A 20,920-nucleotide genomic window follows, 5' to 3' on the forward strand; every position below is an offset into this window, starting at 1 on the left:
ACATGTAAATCTTTACATTAATGCGCTATCAGATACTTTTCGCCAAGCAATAAAGAGAGGTGTTCTGTGACCAACCATCCCACCAGAACTGAAGAGCTAGATCCAGACATAGCACTATCTTCACTAAGAAATAGCTCAGCAAGGCCCAAGCACAGATAAGCGAGCACTGAAGATTAACCATGCTAATAATTACATTCCTTGTGACTCTCAAGAGAACAAGCGTTTCTGAGATTCAAACCTCAGCCAAACCTCATCTCACCTTTGGGGGCTCAGGTTCTGCCACGCCATTCTCTGCACCTTCAGCAGGCTCTTCAGCATCCAAGAGAATAGTCCAGCGGTCCATCAGAACGTTGTCCGCTTCATCCACAGAAATCAAAATGGAGTAGGGGTCCTCCCCACTGTAGCCAGCTCCCCAGCGCAAGACCCGTCCTAAGTCATTACCTGGGCAACAACAAAGAGCCCCACAAAATGACAGCATTTTCTAAGTTAGCTAAAAGCACCAACAACCCCTTCAGCTCTGTTCTATAAATCAAATAACCGTAAAGTGCTGCAAGAAAGTCACGAATGTAGCGCAACTGGACTGAAAAGGCACCCTCACCAGTGGTTTGTTAAGTGGATCAAAGAAGACAAACCTTCTGGAGCATGAGCAAGCACAAAGCCTCAGGCGGAGATCCAGCTGGATTTCCAGCTGCTGGACCAATGTACAAGCTGCATGCAGACCAGTCAGCAGCGAGCTAGCACTATGGGCTGGCTCACATGCTGGGACAGTGAATGCCTCTTCTGAACCACATCCCAGTTGGGTAACTTCTTAAGGGACAAAATGAAAGGGATTTTTACTGAAGACTACGTGCATTTAACCTTGTGGCAGGCACACCTTCGGAATGGGCATGAGAGATCAGATCCACACTATACTACAAAACAAGCTTTTAAAGAATGTGGGTCAATATCTGCTGAACTCAAACCTCAATGTTGCAAGAAAGTAAAGGCTAATACAACCTTGAGCTACATGGGAAGATGTTTCTGCTGTTGGCCTCCAAGTCCATGTTTCTATGTTCATTACTTAGAGTTTATGCCTATGACAGTAACTCGTCCCAGCAATTAGTGCTTCCAAACACAACACAGAAAAACCATAGAGTGTCTGTCTTCAGCACACACTGAATGGTCCTCAGCCTAGTGCGTGTCCCAGTTCTCACCTGTTCCCAGAGGCAGGATGGCAACAGAAGGCTCTGAGCACACCAGCTTGTGCCTGATCTCCTCCAGCGCACCAAGAACCCAGCCCACAGTGCCATCACCTCCGCACACCAGCACTCGGAAAGAGGGGACTTTGGAGAACGTATGAAACCTCCATTTAGAAACAAAGCAAAGGGGGAAAGAAGCATTACAATGCGGAACAAAAAAAAGCAGTCTCTACCTACGTTATTTAATGTAACATATTATTGATGAATTCTCAAAAAAGAGTGAAAAATCACACTCTCCTGTGATTTTTTGCAGCTGGAGACCAATTGTTAGTCACTTACTTCCTCACCAAATAGGTCAAATCGTTCATGGTTTCCATCTGAACATCCATAACGCTTTACATCTTTGTAGAGGTTTTGAAATTTTTTTTTACTTAGTCATTCCTACACTGCCAAGTGTGGAATTTTGATAGGACTTTTTGTTCAAAGTACTCTTTTTTTTTGTTCTCACTCTTTTTTGCCTTTCATCCTACACGACAGGACATCCTGCAAAATAATTTCTACTCACATCTCACGGCAAGCACTAAGCAAGTAGAAGCGCTTTGCTGTACATCTACAGAAATACTTCATGGGTAAAGCAGAATGAACTAATGACCACAGCTGCAGCTTCAACTACATTAGAAAGACAACACAATTACAAAACTCAGACCAAAAAAGTTTGTGCAGCTTGTTTTACTTGCTTCCAGCATGAGCTACGTTTCTCTCTTGAAAGCATTTGTTTCGAAGGTTGTGTCACAAGAGTTCTTTGTTAAAAATGCACTGCGCAACGAGGCTACTCCAAGTAGTCTGCAACCACTGCTTTCAGTTTTATGAAGTGTTACCAAAATGGTGCTGATTAGATCTAGTAATCAGTTACTGCCTCCCTGCAATCACACTGTGTTCTGTTCCTCGGATTGAGAAACGTTGCAGCTGTGATTGGGCAGGCCCCATTAATTCTGCAATTGTGGCCAACTTTCAAGAGTCAAAATAGAAAATTTGATCATACTTCCCTGTTCGTTTCCACAGGATGTTAGAGGAAATAAAAGCAAAAATGAGCATTTTTGTAAGGCAACGTGACATTTTTCTTTTGGTATCCATTTATTTATAAAATACTCTTGTTTTCAGTGATAAGTATATTTGCATTATTGTGAAGGACGTGACTTTCCCAGGACTGGGATCTGTTAGACTTGATAAAGGTATAGACATCAGGAACTAATCTGTTCTCTATAGAGAAGAGGAAAGTCTGTTTAAACACCAGTAAGGACCAGTCTGATCCACTACTCTGCCGTCCAGGCAAAGAACAAACACAATTAATACCCTTATAAGAGTAGAATCTTATCTTGCCTTAAGAAAAACCACCACAAAATACTTAACAAACTCACATCAATAACTAGAAAAAATATTACAACTTACCCAGGCAAAGGACCACCATTGGTAAGCTCAAAGACCTGATGTGGATTCAGCAGCTTTCTAAAACAGTACAACAGATCCCGACCTTTCAGACCGCCGCTTTTTGGGTTCACAAATACAAGAAGTGGCCAGCAGTTCTGTGGTATCTTGGAAGCCTGAATGAAGAAAAGAAAGGATTAGCCAAAACCATGACCAGGCAGGAAGATTACTACTACATGTCAAAGGTATTTCTTAGTAATTCCTTAGTGCTTAGTAAAAAATAATCCAGATTCAACACACAAAAAAGACTCAACATCCAGACAATCAACAAGGCTAGCTCCTGATTTTGTCCTTCTGCAAAAATGTTTCCTTAACCCGCTCCAACTACACTCAAACCATTACTCCGGCCTAATGTTAAAAATGAAGGTATCACCAGTAGCATTTCTTCCATATTTTCAGTAAAAAGTACACGACAAGGAATAGAGTGAAGGATAAGCTCATTTCCAGAACCGCGTAGGAACTGAACACGTTCCTTGCAAAGACAGAAGTCTTTCCAAAAGCAACTGAAACTTTTGTCTTAAACTTTGCAGTTGTCTTAAAATACATTAATTTCCTTAATTGACAAGGAAAAGTAATTTAAAGATGAAGGATTAGTAAGAGGCTGAAAGCTTCTTTTAAAAATATCTATTTTAAATCAGTAAGACTGGAGGAAAGTCGGTGTTACTCCAGTCTTCAAAAAGGGCAAGGAGGACAACTGGGAAACGATGTGCCAGTAAGTCTCACCTTGAGAAGGTGATGGAACAACTTATTCCAGATGCCATCTCCAAGCAAGTGGAAGAAAAGGTAATCAGAAAAGGTTCAGAAGCCCCTTCCTTCCTCCTGCTTTACCTTCAGCCAAAGAAAGATATTCTCAGCCACAGACATGACTGTTTTGGAGGGTGCAGAGAGTCAGGAGAGCCCAGAACATTTTTGAGCTGCTGGTGGAACAAGAGTGGTGAGACAACGGTGGCAAGGCTGATGACACCCGGAGAGACAGCCCAGCTGGCTTCCCTGAGTAACCACCCTCACCCATACTTTGAAGAACGATGAGTCCAAATGGGCCTCAGCTGCATGTTCAGGCTCCACTGGAAAAGGGAAAGAACTCACCTAACAAAGCCCAGTGAACAAAAACTGTGATATATTTATGTCTGTTAAGCATATGGAAAGGAACTTGTAGCCAGTAAAGGAAATCTGAACTAAAAACTGCGTGCCACCGCTGCAAAAAGGAAGCACTTCTTGCATTGCAAGGTCAGCAGCTCAAGGATCCTCATATCCAAAGAGGGGGGGGTGGATTTCCTCCCCTGCAGCCACTGTAGGCATTATACAAACAGTAAACAAAGGCTGGCTTTTCAGTCAAGCCCTTTTCGTGGCTCTATCAGCCACGTTCCACCATGAAGGCTCCTCTGAGAATTCTGCCAGCAGGGAAAGGCAGAGTGCTGCTGAGGGGAAAGGCTGTTTTCTACCTCTTCAAACCTTTTTCACTTCCTGAATTTGAAAAATCTCACCTCCAGTCTTTTTAGCTTCCTGAACAATACAGGCTATCTGGAACCTCTGCCGTGGCCCAGGACCCAGGCACTTGTGGAGTTTAACAAAACAAGGGGTGAGAGGAAGAAGGTGGTAAATCCCAACACATCCAAAAGCACAGCTGTGATTTGGAAAGTGGTGTGAGATCTTACTCATCTACAATGTTATGTGTGCTTATGCATTTACAGTTTCCACACAAGTGCCACCTAAATTCCGTCTTTCCCAAGTGTCAGTACTGCACGAGAAAAAATTAAAGAAGGGCAACATCTACCCCAGCTGCTGCTAAAAGTCACAAGCAGCTGCAAAGAATGCCTGGAGCAAACAAGATATCTGCACACAGCGTAAACTGAAGAGTCCTACCACGCAAACACATCCTCCTTCAACTATCTTCCAGCATAAATCCCTAGTTATAACCATTCAGGGCTGAAAGTGGCTATGCAGACTAAATGAAGTATCCTAGCAATGGCAGAAGCCCTCTCAAATGCTACCCTTACTTTTAACTCGCTTCTCACCACTGCTTGTGGTCAAAAGGGTAAGAGGTGCTGCTAAATCCCTCTGAAGGACCAACTTGTAAGAAAATAGCTACTCCATAGGTTAAGAGTCCCAGAACAAGCTTCCAGGCTTGCACGGAAGAGCAGAGCCGCTGCAGCACTGCCCAAAAGGCACAGGCCCCAAGGAGAACCGTGCTCTGCTCCCCACAAAGCTGTATGGGATGCTCTGAGGTGGGGATGCTCACTCACTGCTGAGGAGTCCCTTCCACTCCGTGCTGGAGGAGCAGTGCTGCAGAGGGGCTGTGTGCTGGCCGGCACTCAGCAGGGAATTCACTACGTGTTTCTCAGAGGCCGCTAGTAGACAGCATGTGATTGAGGCACTCTGCAAGTTACTGCACACTGCTTAATCTGTCAGCATCCACACAGCACAGCTTCAGGCTGCAGCAAGATCTCTATTACTCATGCTCATCCCCTCTCTGTTGCGCATACTGTGCAGTCACATCCAACAACAACTGGGAACAAGGCGTTCTGTACCCCAGGCCCGCCAGCACAACACTTAAGGCCTATCTTCCAGGCTGGTGAGCTGCTTCCAGGAGCTATGGAAATCTCTCAGCAACACAAAAACTGAACTTTTGCAAGAAAACAGCTGGCAGCACCTCCCACATGCAAGGACTCCTGCCTCCATCCCCTAGCACCGGACCCCTCCACACCTGGCCAGAAAGGAGGCCTTGAACTCACAACTGTAAACAAGCTGTCAATGCGATCAGGGCAGCAGCTGTGCCACACTGAGGCACCTCCAGTAGCTGCTCCTTATCTTGGAGGAAACCAGCAGAAGGGTGGGAGGTAACTCCTTGCAGGGCCTTGGCCAACAGGGTGATAAACAGCTGCTGGCAGATGTGACCATGCCACGTAAGAGCCAGGCTGGCTCTTCAGTAGGTGCACCAAAACCACTGTGAGTAAAGCTTGCACTGGCGAAGTGACAGACCAAGCACAAAGCAGATGCCCACATGCTCCTCTACTTTCGTGTTTTTACAGAATTTTAAGGCTTCTTTTGTTTTGTTTATCTGAAGCTGTAATTTGGAAAAAATCATTCAGTAACCAAAACACCATGGCCCTTAATTTATCACCAGTTCTCCTTCTAAGACTACACACTAGAACTTCATCCCCACTTCCTTCATTCTTCATTCACAAGATGAATGACAAACAGAGCACACATCACTATTCTACTTCATTCTCATGAAAGTATTTCCTGTTGCTGCATGAAATGGTTGCGTACGTACAACACAAACAAAGGCTGACAGTGCTACAGAGCAATAAGCTGGAAAGGACCTCAGCAGCTCATCCAGTCCAACTGCTACCAGAGCAGGATTAGCAGCCACTCTTTACTTTACCCCTGCTAATTATCAAACAGCAACAGCTGTGTGGCCTAAGAACAAATGGAGGGCACTTGAAATGTTAATCATGCTTACTCGTGGCTCATTTTAGTGAGATGACAAAATACGAGTGCTGCTCCAAAAGTAATGCCTCCCATTTTATTACTTTGGCCCATGACAGAGGCAGATGTTGGTGGTATGGCAGTAGAGGTTGAACATTCCCACTAAATTCTGTTGCTGCGTGACAGATGGCAGCAGAAGGGAACAGCGATGTGGAAGACAAGCCATGCTCCGGACAGCCATGCACAACTATCATCCCACAAAATGAAAAGCATCTCAATCAGCTCATCTAAGCAAACTGGTGGATTATGACCAGGGAAGTGTGGCAGCATCAGTAATACCTCAGAGTTTTTGGCAGGTGAGTCCCACAGTGCTCACAGAGGAACAGAAGGAACATCGTATGCAAGTTTGTCACAACCTATTGAATGAATACAAATTGAAGGTGACATTTTCCTAGATCACTTCTTTATCAGTGGTAACAACCGGTGTCACCAGTTTGCTGTCCTGCTACACCCAATGCATAGTCTGGATTTGTCAACTTCTGACTTCCATCTGTTTGGGCTGATGAAATACGGACTGCACGGGCAACGTCTTCCTAGCAAGAACACTGTCATAGCAGCTATGAAATTTGCGCTGGTAGGGTCAGCTCCATTGGTGCAGATTTTTATGAGCACAGCACTCAGGCTCTGGTTCATCACTGGCAAAAATGAACAGCTAATGATGGTGATTACGATGAAAAACAGTGTTTTGTGTCTGAGAATCTTCCCTATGAAACAGTGTTAATGTGCTCTTTGTATCTAGTTGTAGTATCAATGAAAATAAATAGGAGTCATTACTTTTGGAGTGAACTACGTATAAACGGTACATGCTCAACTGGAAAGAAAATATAAGTGTACACGTACAGTCCTCCTCTCCTTCTTTTATATTAGAAATTCATCCAGGTATTCTCCTGAAACAGATTTTCTAAGAAATAACTTGCATCAGATGAATGATAACATTATCCATATTTTCACTTGTACATATCTAATGTCAGAAATCCAGACACATAATCAAGAGCAGATAAATTCAACTTCACACACTACACAACACATCTAGGCTCATCTTTGTGCTTCACTCTTTTTGTTCTGCTTCTGGTAACAAGAAGAGTTGAAACCTACTTAGAAGTAAGATTTGTTTCTAACTATCTCACAAAACATAACACCCATGGCACATTCAAGCACAAGGGTTTCTCTTCTCTTGGAAGAGTGGTAGTTTGTAATATTGCCAGCTAAATGTAAGCACTGCCACTAGCATTTACTTAAATAAAGATATTAGCCACCAGAAAACTCTGACAAGCACAGGAGTCTTAATATAGTAGGCATGTAAGTACGCAGCTACCAGCCCTGCTATTGCTATTGCACTTGAGCTCCTCCCACTTGAAGCTACCTCACAGTTCCCACTGCTGTGAAGTTTCCATCCTTCTGTGAAGTTTTAAAGAAGTCAAAGCAAGACTTTCAGTTCTTCTGCCATAGTACAACTCCAGAAAGACAGTAACTGCAAGATGATCAGAAGGAAGTAATTAGGGCTACACTGACTTCTGGACAGAATCTACGTTACCTGGGTTCAAAATGACTTTGCTCCATGAACCACTTCCCTCTCTCTATCCTGAATCTGCTCCATTAATACAAAGCCTACTAGGAAAACACGTGTCTCACAGGAAAGGGGGTTGTAAGCACAAAACCAGATCAAAATGAAGTGCGAATCTATGGAAGGACTCTTGCACAAAGTCTAATCCCTGCACAAGGTGCAAATTTTCTTTTAGAAACAGAGGTTTTTTTTTTAACTGCTACGGAATTGAACTAAAAGTATGCCCACTCTTTTGACCTTTGAAATAAATATGAGAAAAATGAGAATTGTGTTTTTCTTCCCTTTACGGTTGTGTACTTATGCTCACAGTTCTTCACAATTCAGTAGCAGGACAAGTGACTCAAGTAACAGGAATAGATCAGAGCATGAGGTACAAACTCTCCAGTATTATTCCTCATCCCACTGCTTAACTCAGAGTCACCGCAGGGCCTCCCTTGAAAAACACACACTTTTGCCCACTTCCAGAAATAAAAAATGTGAAGGAAGCATTTTGAGTTTGAGACGCAAGCTGTAAGCTCAGCCACATCCCTTACCATAACTTCTGGAATCACCACAGCGTTCAGAGGCTTGTCATTGATAGTCGTATCCTTAACTAGCATGTATATCCTTTCAGCTTCAGAAAAACATGAGATTTCGAGTACAACAGCACCTGTAAAGACATGTTTGGACTACTTTTTGTATCTCCTATTATTACAAAATCAACAATGTTGAATCACAGCAAATGTTAGCTCACGATATTTTTCAGCACAAGTTAATCTATAACACTTCTGTTTGCTAGTTATCATTGAGCTGGGCTTTCTGTTTTGCTTTCAAAGCTTTCCTTCCTATCTCTGAACACATGCCAGATTTCTAACAAGGAGCAGCTGAAGGACACAAAGAATTTCAACACAGAACTAAGAGGCATTTGAAGACTTCACCTGGGATTTAGAAGCATCACCTGTTTCCGTACACTTCATTGCTTAAGAGCCTGTTCTCAAGCTGTAGAAGTGATGAAACCATCAGATCTCATTTTCTATCCATTATTAAAAATTCACTGACAAGATCTCAGCAGGAATTATCAGAAGCAAAGATCTTATCTGAGGATCATTTTAAGGGCTTTAAAGTTAGGTCTTCCACTGGAAGGCAGGACAGAGAAACACAAATGAAAATAAAATACTGGCAAGTTAGTTTAAAGTAAGATACTCAGTGAGGAGGACAGACTATAAAGACATGGCAGGACAAGATCAAAGACATAATGGACGGCATATGAAATGTAGGTTGGCAACAAAACTGGCTGCTATGACAACCAAAAATGAGAGTTAGAAAGCATCAGAAACAAAAATATTCAGAAAGTGAAAAAAACTCACCATATTTACAGCAGTAAAATACATACTGGCAGTAACATTAGAAAAAACACATGCAGGTAGGTAGACTTGGTTAAATGGAGCAGTGAGATGGGTTCTATCACAAATACAACTATTCTCCATTCACAGATACGAAGAGAAGACACAACTGAAAGCCTTATGCTCTTCCTAATGAGAAGTCAGTATTGACTAACTATGTGGAGATAGCAAACACACAAAGGAAGAACACATCAGCCTTCAAAACCACGCTAAAGAAAGATCCAATCAGCAGTTATTTGGAAGGTAAGCCTCCCAAAGCACACGGACACCGACACCCGAAAGCTCAGAAAGGAAACTGCATGCTTTTCTTTGTGAGCTGTACCTGATGCTGACCCACACCCAGCTGCTGCAGTAATGCTGCACAGAGGCAGCGCTTCAGCAGCTCTCAGCAGCCCTGCCAATTCTCGGTCAGATAACATTTGTAAAGCAAAAGCAAAGCAGAAGCTCAGAAAAGCCTTCTCAAAGGAGGAATGCAGAGATCAGCACGCTGATTTCTCTTCAGATTTCCAGCCACTGAACCCCAGTTCAGTATTACGCTGAACTGTGATCTGTGTCAAACTGACCCACCAAGTTAAAGAGCAGCACCAATTTCAGTGTTTCAAAGCCAAAATGAGGAGAAAGCGCTCAAAAGTGCTTTAGGAGCACTGCTCAGCTCAAGTGCAACTTGTGTTACATTTCATCTGCAGGGCTTTCTGCTTATGAAGTACGAGTAAAGTACTATGAGCTTAAAACCTCTACTGTAAGACTGCAGTTTTGAAAACAGACTTTGTTTGCAATACTTAAAATCTTAATGCTTACCTTGTGCTTGATAAACATGACTCAGAGATACTACATTTGCTGCAAAGGGCAAAAATACAAACACATAAAACCTCGGGTACATTTAGAGTAAATATTTAAAATATTTTTTAAAGTTACATAAATATAATATAAATAAATATTAAAAGTTACACAAATACGTAGAGAATCTCCAGCTAACACTTTCCCTCTGCTAAGTTTACTTTACAACTTAGAAAAGCTAAATTGATTTTCATAAAAGATGGCTATGTATTATCCCAGGCATTCAGTTTAATTCCTCTTGAAGTTACATAGAAAGATGGGTAAAATGCTGCTTCTCCTGAAAGAAGCAGCATAATACATTCCTGACACTGTTTACAGAACGCGTGGTTGAAAGACTAAAATCAACTGCGCTGCTTTGAGAAGAGAAAACAAATTCTTTTCACTGAGTGCTTGTCCGTATGTGCACACACAGAGCTCACATTTCTCTGTGACCAGGGACAAAGGGCATGGACAATATGGAGGGCAGCTCATGCAAAAAAAAAAGAAACCCAGTAGTTAATACAGGCAAAGAACATTTATACATAAAGAATTAAACTGCACTGCCATAATTTGCAAAGTGTAAGGCGTATCTGGTTAACTTGTAAGAAGTGGTATTATTTTCATTAAAAAACTGGTGCAGTCACGTATAACTCAAGTAATGTAGCAGTCATCCTTTGAATAATGAGCTGTCAAATCTTTTGTGCAGCCATCAACATGGTAATCTAAGTAAAAAAGCTCCCATCGGGATAGCTGGAAGACAGATTCTTCATAACAGACCTCAAGACACAAAGAAAGATAGTAAGGAGCAACAGGCACTACTGCATTTTATAAAAACACTTTGTACATAAAGGTGAGCAGATCTCAGATCACACCTGTTTACTTACTTTTGATAGCTAGTTCGTCCTTGAGAATATTCATGTACTCTTCAGGAGAAAGCTGAGGTGGAAGCCCACCAACAAACACATTTACTTGTACAGTGGATTTGCTGTTTTCCACTATGTAAAACCTCGTTTGATTCATCTGACGTATTGAAATCTGCAAAAATAAAGAAATAGATATATACAAATGACATGAAACTTTGTGAGAAGTTATCAGGCAACAAAATCCCAGATAGTTCTGTGCTTAGTGACTACATCCTCTATGGATGGATCATAAGCAGCAACAAACTTCAGTCCAAGGGTTTGGTTTCTCTACAGATGAGCCATCTGGGACAGTAACTCAGCACTTATTTTTCTTCTGCAAGAAAGGGGACACCCCACTTGCTATAAAATTGAGATCTTACTTCTCTTCCAGACGTACCTTTTTTATGTCTTCGAGTCTGTTTAGAATCAGCTTCTGACTGTCCAACACCATACGCTGAACTAGAGACAGAAAGAACATTAATGTCTGAAAGCAGTGTACGTTCATATCAGGCTCAATTTAAACACACAAGAACACCACCAAAATTTTAGGGAAAATTCAGGACATTGCATACATCTACCATTAACACAAAGGATAATGCAGACCTGAACTGCTCCTCGTCCAGAGCCAAACCATGAGGGTACTCTACACAGTCGGAATTCGTTCACAGCTCTTAAACACCTCCCAGCAGAGCAAAGACATTCAAAGGACAAGAAGATTTAAAACTGCATTCCCTGACAACTAACAGTTCCCTGAAAACAACCAACTTCCATACTCTATTGGAGCATTAGAACAATTTCAACGACTTCCAACTAAACCAAAGCTGTATCATAGAATCATAGGTGATTCTGTGCTAAGCTGATGATATGATATGATGATTTAAAACAGAGCACTGGAAACCAACCAAAATTCACAAGGCTACTATAACTTTATAGAACAATTAACTGAAAATGCTAAAAAAGAAGGTGAAGCTGTAGTTCAGTATTTGAATTACAGTGATACTTACTTGGGAACAGACAGAACATCTTTAGACCACTTAGTCACAGAACCCTTAGAGTTGAAGAACACTTTTAAAGGTCCCCCAGTCCAACTGCCCTGCAGTGAACACCCACTGCTCAATCAGGTGCTCGGGGCCCCATCCAGCCTGACTTGGAATGTCTCCAGCTATGGGCATTCACTACATCTCTGGGCAACCTGTGCCAGTGCTTCACCACCCTTACTGGAAAAAGCTTCTTCGTTATATCCAAGCTATATCTCCTTTAGATACTGACAGGCCGCTCTCGGGTCACCCCATAGCCTTCTTTTCTCCATGCTGCACAGCCCCAGCTCTCTCAGTCTGCCCTCATAGCGGAGCTGTTCCATTCCAAGGGTCATTTTTGTGGCCCTTCTCTGGACATGCTCCAACAGCTCCATGTCCCTTCTGTACTGAGGACTCCCCATGCAGTACTGCAGGTGAGGTCTCACCAGCGCAGAGTAGAGGGGCAGGATCACATCCCTCCACCTGCTGGTCACGCTTCTTCTGACGCAGCCCAGGAAATGGTTGGCTTTCTGGGCTGTGAGGGCACATTGCTGGACTCTTCACTGGCACTTTCATCGCTTTCATCACTTTATTATCTACTTATTATTTATTTACTTCTTTATACACTTCACTGGCTTTATTTATCTCTCCATGATGCCTTACAAATGAAGGCACGTAGCACAAATAGATGCAAACCTGCATAATGTCTGCAGGATCACAGACTTGTTAAGCAATGCTCAGACTGCACATTTCAGTACTTGATAGTATAAATATGCCTTGGACTGACCAAAACAATCTGAAAAAAAAGTGTTCCTTGAACTACCTCAGGACTTGAATTTGCTCTTGTATGAGGGCGAGTGCCAAGGCAAAAGAGAAGGAAGGGAGCCAAATGAATGTTACACATAATCTTTCCTAAATAACTGCAGTTAGGACATTTGTGTCAGTTAAAGGTAGCTGCCCAAAACAAAGTTCAAAGTATTAACATTAATCAGAAACCAGTAATTAATCTCTGAGTGATGTTGAAGGAACAGGAGGGAACTGCACGCCCACAGGACATGCATGACTGAAAATAATCAACACCACTTCCAAATAAGCACTCCAACATGATGGTGAAGTTTCATTCATGAAGGCATGTATTTAAAAAAATTAACTAACTGTGCCTGTGTTAAAATGAAAACAAATGCTTCAAGATCACTTACAGATGTGCCTTTGGTCAGTGCTCCTTCACTTACCTTGCTTACCGCCCATAAGCACTTCTACCAGCCTGAAGTTCTGGAGGCACTCCGCCTGCCAAAAGATGGGAGCATACAAACAGTTTCTAAACATGATACAGTTCTGCTTGATACTCACACATTATGTTATCCACCGTGCAGGCAAAGCATGAAAATTGAACATTTTAAAATCAATCTCAATTAAAATCAATCCCTAACATACTCCTCCTGATTCAGCTCTCTCTCACACATACTGTCAAGCTGCTGTGCTCTTAACTACATGGGCATCCTAACAGCCCTATTGAGAAATAACACCCACAAGGCACTGCTAACATTACTTGTTCAGTGACCAGCAGCCCTGCTAGGCTATATCCACAGTCTTTCCAGAGTTAGCAACCTGCTCTTTGAGAAGATCAGTCAGGTAGCAGGCTTGGCAAAAGCAGGTTCATCAGTCTTCATCTCCTGGGGCACACCATCAACACTGATGGAAAGAAACTCTGCTGACGTGACATGTCCCTCCTCCAAACTGGAACACCTGATTGCCTCGCAGTTGGAGAATGAAGGCTAGGAGTTCAATCACTTGCGAGGATTACTGTGACCCTGGAAACATATGACACTGAGGACTGAGCAAATCTTCATTTTAGTACTTGAGACTCAGAGGATTAATGAACTTAGTTTGCACGCCATGGACCAAGATCTTAAAAGCCTCATCTACTACCCTTGCTTTGCCTGAAATTTGATGACAGCTCTTTGGAGAGGATCTTCAGTGCATGCAAATTCTGGATATTAAAAAGTGTTTTCCCGTGTGTATGTATTTTCACATAGACAACAGAGAAAACCCCTTAAAAACCAACAGTATCAGAGAATACTGCAAGTGCTCCAGGGAACTAAGTCTCTCACAGCTGCAAACTAGCTTCCCAAATACAGAAATCTGGAGACATCTTCCAAGCCTAGCTACCTCATTCAACTTATGCTTTTGTCCAGGTAAAAAGAGGTTTCAGACAAGAATTTCCAAGTTCTGTTAGAGGGTCTGCAACACCTGAAGAAAACTATTACAAACAAATCCTAGAATCACTCTGTGATGCAGAATGAGCTGCCACGTACTTCACAGCATGTACACAAAGACAGAGGTCTACCACTCCATCACCAGCTCCCACGTGCATGCCTCAAAGTGCCCCGTAAGTAACTGCTGAAGATGATGGTTGCCCTCTGTGAGCATGGCTGTTCCCTGTAGCAGGGGAAACGTGCTGATCGTTGGTGAGCTCACAAACTGCTGAACGAAATGCACACACTACAGACTCACATCTCCACAGCTGTGTGTTTGATTCAGACTGACAGTGCCTTGGCACACTTACAAATTCTACCAACACGCTTCATAAAAGCTGTACTATCTTGGCACCAACCGTAAAGCAGGCGGACTGAAAAGAGATCATATTCTATGGAAAACATATGCGTCTTCAAGAGATACAAGATGCATGTAACCATTTTCCACCAAGGCAGCAAGGAATGCAGATGGTAAACCATGTGGGTGCCATTCAGCCTTGAGTTTATTCTTTGCAGAGACAGAGGCAAGCACGACTGTCACAGCAATGCTTGCCGAAATTCCCCAGCAAGATAAGATAAGCAATGTATTTATATAGAACTGTATTTTAAATATTTAAAGACATATGCAGTCAGAAAAAGTATACTGCATACAACAAAACTTGTGCTACAAGTAAATTTGCTTGACTGGGGAAGACTGACATTAACTTTCAGTAAAGAGCAACTACGTCCACTGCTGAAAGACTGAAAGATCCACAAAGGACTGCCTAGAAAGCATTAACAATATCAACATTAACAGCAAATGGAGCAATAAAAATCCTTCTCTGAGGAAAACATGCACACTCCATCTGAAGGTCGCCCAGGTGACATAGAGACATGTTTATTATCTTGTACTTACCTGCCTTCCAAGTAATGGAAGCACCTCTTTGATCACAGTCTGTGTAGTGCTATCCCTGTTTACTCGAAGAGAAATGTATGCCGTTCCTTCCCTGGAAAGAAAAAAGCAATACTTACGTTTCTCAGGACAATAATTTGACTTAATCACACACCCTTTTTTAACCAAATGGCAAATTTACTAAGAGTTAGGAAGAGATTACTTTTAAATAAAGATGTTCTTTTAGTCATTTTCAGTATTAGCCACATCATTCAAGCAAACACTTTAACTCATTAAAATTGTACCACTGCAAATGAATCTGTTGCTACACACAGAACTAACAGAAGGTTTCGGGTGAAGTTTGGCAATGTAGTTGCAGTATTAAAATGAGCAAACGTTTACATTTTATTTCACTGCTTTTAAGAAACGAGTAGGTCATCAGCTAGTCTCCGCTGCTAAAAATGCTTAAAATGTGCAGTGTCAGTGGTAAATGGAACAGACATTTTGCCTTTAACTTTTCCTCCTATTCTCACATCAGAAGTTGTACTAAATTCTTTGTAATTAACACTTCTTCTAAAAGAACATCAAGCTGTCAAACAATGTATATCTGTCCTCATTTGTTTGCAGATGCAGTTAAGGTAAAGTTCCATCTTCTTCGTGAAATGCACAGTAACAGAACTGAACATAACATGTTCTGTGCAGCTCAAAGAACCCATGAGCAGGTTTTCATGCACTGAAATGAATAATGCATGCACTACTTTTTCAGAAAAGTAAGCAAAAATATCCTTCAGTACAAAAGAAAAAAACTACACTAATGAGATCTCAGTGACTGAAACTTGCTGTACAACTGCAGAGGACAAATGTAGCTAAGCAAGACAACTTCACAGTAAAAGAGAGAAACACTCACTGCAGCCAGGCAGGATAAATTCTGATCACCTCCTCATCCTTTGGTTTGGCTCTAATAATCCAAGCTTCAGGAACAGATTCACGGAATACTGAGCCCAAGTTGCTGTCCTCTGCAGCATCGTTCCTGTTGATAACGTCATCAGACAGCAGCGCCTGCTGCGTAAAGGTCTGCAGCTCATACTCCTGCTGGTCATCATTTATATAGTATGCTCTCAAAGCAGCTTCCTACAACACAGAAAGATAAATGATCATTTCCATGAAATGGTACAGTAACACTCATACAGCCACTGACACTCACGAATACCCTACTTACAGAATCAACCTTTACAACATGCTTTAAGCACAGAACGATAAGGGAAAACAACAACAAAGTTCTGAAAACAAATTTTCGTGGGAGAAATCAAAAGAAAACCGGAGTTACCAGAGGGAAGGAATCAGTGGAAAGCCTCGATCTGAGCACAGTACTTTTCTTGGGTGACAGTCACTTAAACTCCATGCTTAAAAGCAAAATTCAGCACCAATAAAGCTGACGTGCAGTGCAGGTAAAATTTACTCCACAAGATGGTAAATTACACTTGATTTTGCACATACACTCTGCACTGCACACAGCCCCCAGTAAGTCATTTAGGAAAACCGGCAGTAATCTGACCTAGAATTATATGCAGCAGCCTGACAAAATGTGCTTACAAGTAACAATTCTAAATGAAAGTGCTTTCAGCCTGCTGTGCAGTTTTCAGTGGAGACTATTGATATGTAGAACGTTAAAAGTGATCTTCAAAACTCTCATTGATTTTAAGCACACTATCGAGATAACAATTTCAGCGAGCTTTAACCTTCAGTAATTCTGAGGTAATGTATTCTACAGACTCCTCTGACAATTGCTTTATGACTTGGGAGTCCTTACCATCCATAGGTGCAACTCCCCATGCACTCTCTGGGCTATGATCTGCACAGCATGGGGTCTCTCTTTAGTTATAAATCAAGATCTGTACAGAGCATGTGGTTTGAGTTGAGTCATCTTTCCACCCAACAGAGAACACTGAAACAGCTGGACAGTGGCCATTATGTAATCAATAATTCACTACTTTCACAATCAAGCAACGGACGTCAGCCTTGAGAGTGCAGTAGTGGTGGCTATGCAGCATCAACTTCAAACTGTTAATGAAGACTTCCAAACTACAGAAGAGGAATGAGATCTAAGGAGCTGATTACCTAGTACAGTATATATATCCTGAATGCATCCAGCTTACATCAGTAAAATCAGACTTCAATGTTGTAACAGGAAGGAGAAAGACTGCTTAACAAGTGCTATTCTGCTGCATATGCTGTAGGACCCATTATGCAACAGACATATAGACAACAGCATCTACAGATGTTTTACAATAAGAGCACTACACAAAGAAATCAAATCACATTAAAATATTCTAGACCACTTACAGATTTTGTTGTTGAGTTACATTTGTACAATCGATAGCCTTTGAATATTGAAATATATAAATTATTTGCTCCTTCATGACACTGCAGTATTGACCTTCACTGGGTATCTTACCACAACTTCTTCATTTTTTGCAATCCTTGGAACTGAAATCAGTCGAAATTGATTGCGTTTCACTCCATCGCTCCCATCAAATATCTTTAATGTTTGTTTACCTGAATGAGAACAATTACTGTATTTCAGTAACACACTCCTCAAATCATAAAGCACCTGCACAGGAATCATACAATGGAACTATTCAAAACCAGCTTTTAACCCAGTTAATTGCTTTTTCATCACAAGTTACAAGTCTGAACTTCTTTGTTTCACCAGTGCGCATTTAGAACAGCTGTACAATCGTGGAAGAAATACAGAAGAGCATTTTAAGTAACAAGAAATGTATCTGGGCTTTGTTTACAAGAATACAGTGCTTATCTCATCACTTCTTCATTCCCACCATTCACGACTGCCTTTATTATTGACCAGTTCAACAATGTGAAAAACAACACCAAACCCAAACCATCACCTTCAAAACAACTCCCAAAGCACCGCCACTTCAGGCAGTATCCTTCTGAAGGAAGACTGAAACAGCTGGTCCAGGTGGCAGGAGAAAGCAGAGGAGCAGCAGAAAAATGAGAAAAAGCTGAAGCAACCGAAGAACTTCAGCGCTTGGCTGTGCTGCGTGTCATGGCAGCCTTATGAAGGCCCTGCTCAGAGCGCAGAGCACGGGTTGTCACGCAGATGCCTCTGAAAGGGTGAAGCGTGAAGGATTTCAGATGGATCTGTCCACAGAGCTGAGGTAGGACCTGCTCTGCCCGAGTCCACTGTAGGAACAAGTTTTTGTCTTCTTTCAGCGCGTCTTTGGAAGCAGCAGTAAAGTGTGGCCACACCATAAGAGAACAGGCAGCTCCTGAGCAGTTCTAAAAATGAGTGAACCTGACACCTTTACAGCGCAGCTGGTAACAAAAGTCACTCTGTGTAGCAGTGTTACAGAGCATGATCTCATAATAAAGCTACACTGCGGTCATCATAAAGCAATACAATTGGTAGGAGCTGATGACTTGCAGATTTGAAACGCTCAAAGGCTTAGGAGAAAGCCACCCAGAGCTGGTTCATCATGCAGCCTGCTAATGCACGTTGTAATGGAGTTGTACCTTACGTGCTGGAGTCCAGCTTCTTCTTTCACTTTCAGCTTAGGGATGTTTCCTAGTACACAGGAAGGGCAACTCATGTTCTGAATTAGTACTGGCTTGCAGGTGTGAAGAACTACGCTATTAGTATTCCTTGTTTAGTGGCAAAAAGGGAGAACTGGAACTGGAGGAGCAAGGGAAAAAACAAAATAACAGCAGCCCATTCCTAGGTGGTGGCTGCAAAAATCAAGCAAGAAACCCAGGCAGAAATCCACTGTTGTGTATCTCAGTGCTACAGTGAGGGCCTCTTAGTAAAGACTGCAGCAAATAACTGCTCTGCAAGAATGCTTCACTGATGCCCTGAAAGCATTCACGTACACTGTGTCCAATACACATGTTGGACCATCCTGACTGACAGGACATCAAACAAAGGTTGCAGGATGTTTGCATGTGTATTCCGTGACTTCCATCAAAAGCAAACACTGTAGAACGAAAAGTTCTTCCAACTTTGTTTGAAAACATCATGTTTTGAATAAGATTCTCACCCTGGAAGAAAAGTCCTGCTGACAAAGATGGTTATCAGACTGACAAATCTGCTTTTACTCAGCCCTGGTGAAACCTCATCTGGAAGACTTCGCTGCAGTCCTGGGGCTTTCAGGACAAGAAGGACATGTCCTGTACCAAGTGCAGAAATGGCTCATAAAGATGATGAAGGGACAGAGGGACAGGAGTATCTCTCAGACGAGGAGAGGTTGTGAGTGTCCATAGTGGAGAACGAATGCTCAGGGAGTCTTACCCACACGTTTAAGTTCACAACAGAAGGGTGTAGATAGATAATGAGCGGACAAGAGACAACAGACAGATACTGAAAACATTTCTTCTTAGGTTTAAACGCACTGTGAGATTGGTAAAACACTGGAACATGTTGTCTTGTGAGGTCTCCATTCTTGAAGATACTCAAAACCCAACTGGACAATGGACATCATGCCTTTTTTTTATTTTTCACAGTATGAGCACATTTAAGTACTACTGATTCTCACTTCTGAACTATCTTTATAAGCCTATTGCCAGTGCACTGAGATGGTAACAGATGTTCACAACTTTTTAACAGCCAAAAAATGATCTACTCACTTAAAAACTGCTGGATTGATGTCAGAAAAAGTGAAATTATTTTAGAAACAGTTATCTGTCACAGTGATCTGCATGCTTACAGCAGCATGGACAAATTTTAACCAAAAGACATTGCGTCCTGGGTGACCTTATCTCGGGCCAACATGACTTGAGAAAACACAACAAACATGTTACTGAAGCACAACCAATGTTCTGAGTATAAACTTTCATAACATTATCAAGATCTCTACTGTTTTCTCTAGCAATCCAGATGGTAGACAACCATCTGAGAACAAAAACAGACATCTGAGTTTTAGTACTTGTTTTCATTCAATCTGCCTTTGTAGTCTGCTCGTAAGATACTAGATGTCCTGACAGAATCCTCAGTAATTTTATCTGAAGGTTTTTATGAGCTTTCCACTTCGTAAGACGAAGCAAACATTGCAAAGGGCTGTCTTGACTCAAACCGGTTTGCAAGGAAGAATGTGGATCTCAAGTATGTTTCTTATGCAGCTTTGCAGTACGCCCAATCCTGCTTTCCAATAATACAGTTACTTATCATATAAAACAACTTCTATTTATGAGGAGAAAAAAAAAGTCTAACTTCTTTTTCACTGTCCTCACCGGGCTTGCTTTTACTACAACCTGATGAAAGTTGGCTTTCTTGCAGATGAGCTGCTGGGGAAAAACAAAAAGCCAAACAGCAACTTATTTGACCACAAACAGTCATCTGGAAAAACATTTCTCGACTAATTCAAGTGCAAATCCACATCATGAAAGGTATTGGGTGTCTCCTGTGAGTCTGGATACATCAAACTAACCTTGGAAAAGAAGATCAACTATTATCACTTCTATCATTAAGTAATGTTCTTTCACTCTCCTGTTCCAAATACGAAGTTTAAGAAGATAATCAAATTATAGAAACGAGGTTCACATCTCACTTTTTAGTATAATAAAGTATTGCTAATATACAACAGATGCATTGAAATGTTATAATTTCAAGGATTTACTGCCTAATTTACAATATTGATATCTCACTGAGGAATGCTTTTGCTTTAAAACTTTTATGTTTTTCCTAATGCACTAGACTACACAATATCATGTATTTTCTCTGCAAAACATATTATTTATTATTACCTATTACTCTTACGGGTGAGCCTCAATAAGCAGCTGTGTACCACAAAGTTGCTCACTGTGGAAAACAGAACTCCACCTCCAACTCAGCCACAACTCTCAGCTGAAAAAAAAGACTGCTCTTCATGATTACCCCTCTCAAGTGGAAGACAACTACAAGGTCAACTGCAGGCATAACTTACCAAACTATGAAATCAGTTTTTTAAGG

General features: G+C 41.7%; 1 protein-coding gene across 1 annotated transcript in view; it reads right to left on the reverse strand.

Moving 5' to 3' along the window:
- The window catches only part of DGKQ (diacylglycerol kinase theta), an 88,304-nt gene that overhangs the window by 16,057 nt on the left and 51,327 nt on the right, over window positions 1–20,920 (reverse strand). Inside the window, 11 exon segments of the mRNA XM_424953.8 lie at window positions 260–441; window positions 1,194–1,342; window positions 2,628–2,779; window positions 8,250–8,365; window positions 9,897–9,935; window positions 10,799–10,949; window positions 11,214–11,275; window positions 13,065–13,119; window positions 14,983–15,073; window positions 15,866–16,089; window positions 17,414–17,514. Coding sequence (XP_424953.3) covers window positions 260–441; window positions 1,194–1,342; window positions 2,628–2,779; window positions 8,250–8,365; window positions 9,897–9,935; window positions 10,799–10,949; window positions 11,214–11,275; window positions 13,065–13,119; window positions 14,983–15,073; window positions 15,866–16,089; window positions 17,414–17,514 — 1,322 coding nt within the window.

This window comes from Gallus gallus, chromosome Z (genome assembly GCF_016699485.2).
Source record: "Gallus gallus isolate bGalGal1 chromosome Z, bGalGal1.mat.broiler.GRCg7b, whole genome shotgun sequence".
Lineage (NCBI taxonomy): Eukaryota > Metazoa > Chordata > Aves > Galliformes > Phasianidae > Gallus > Gallus gallus.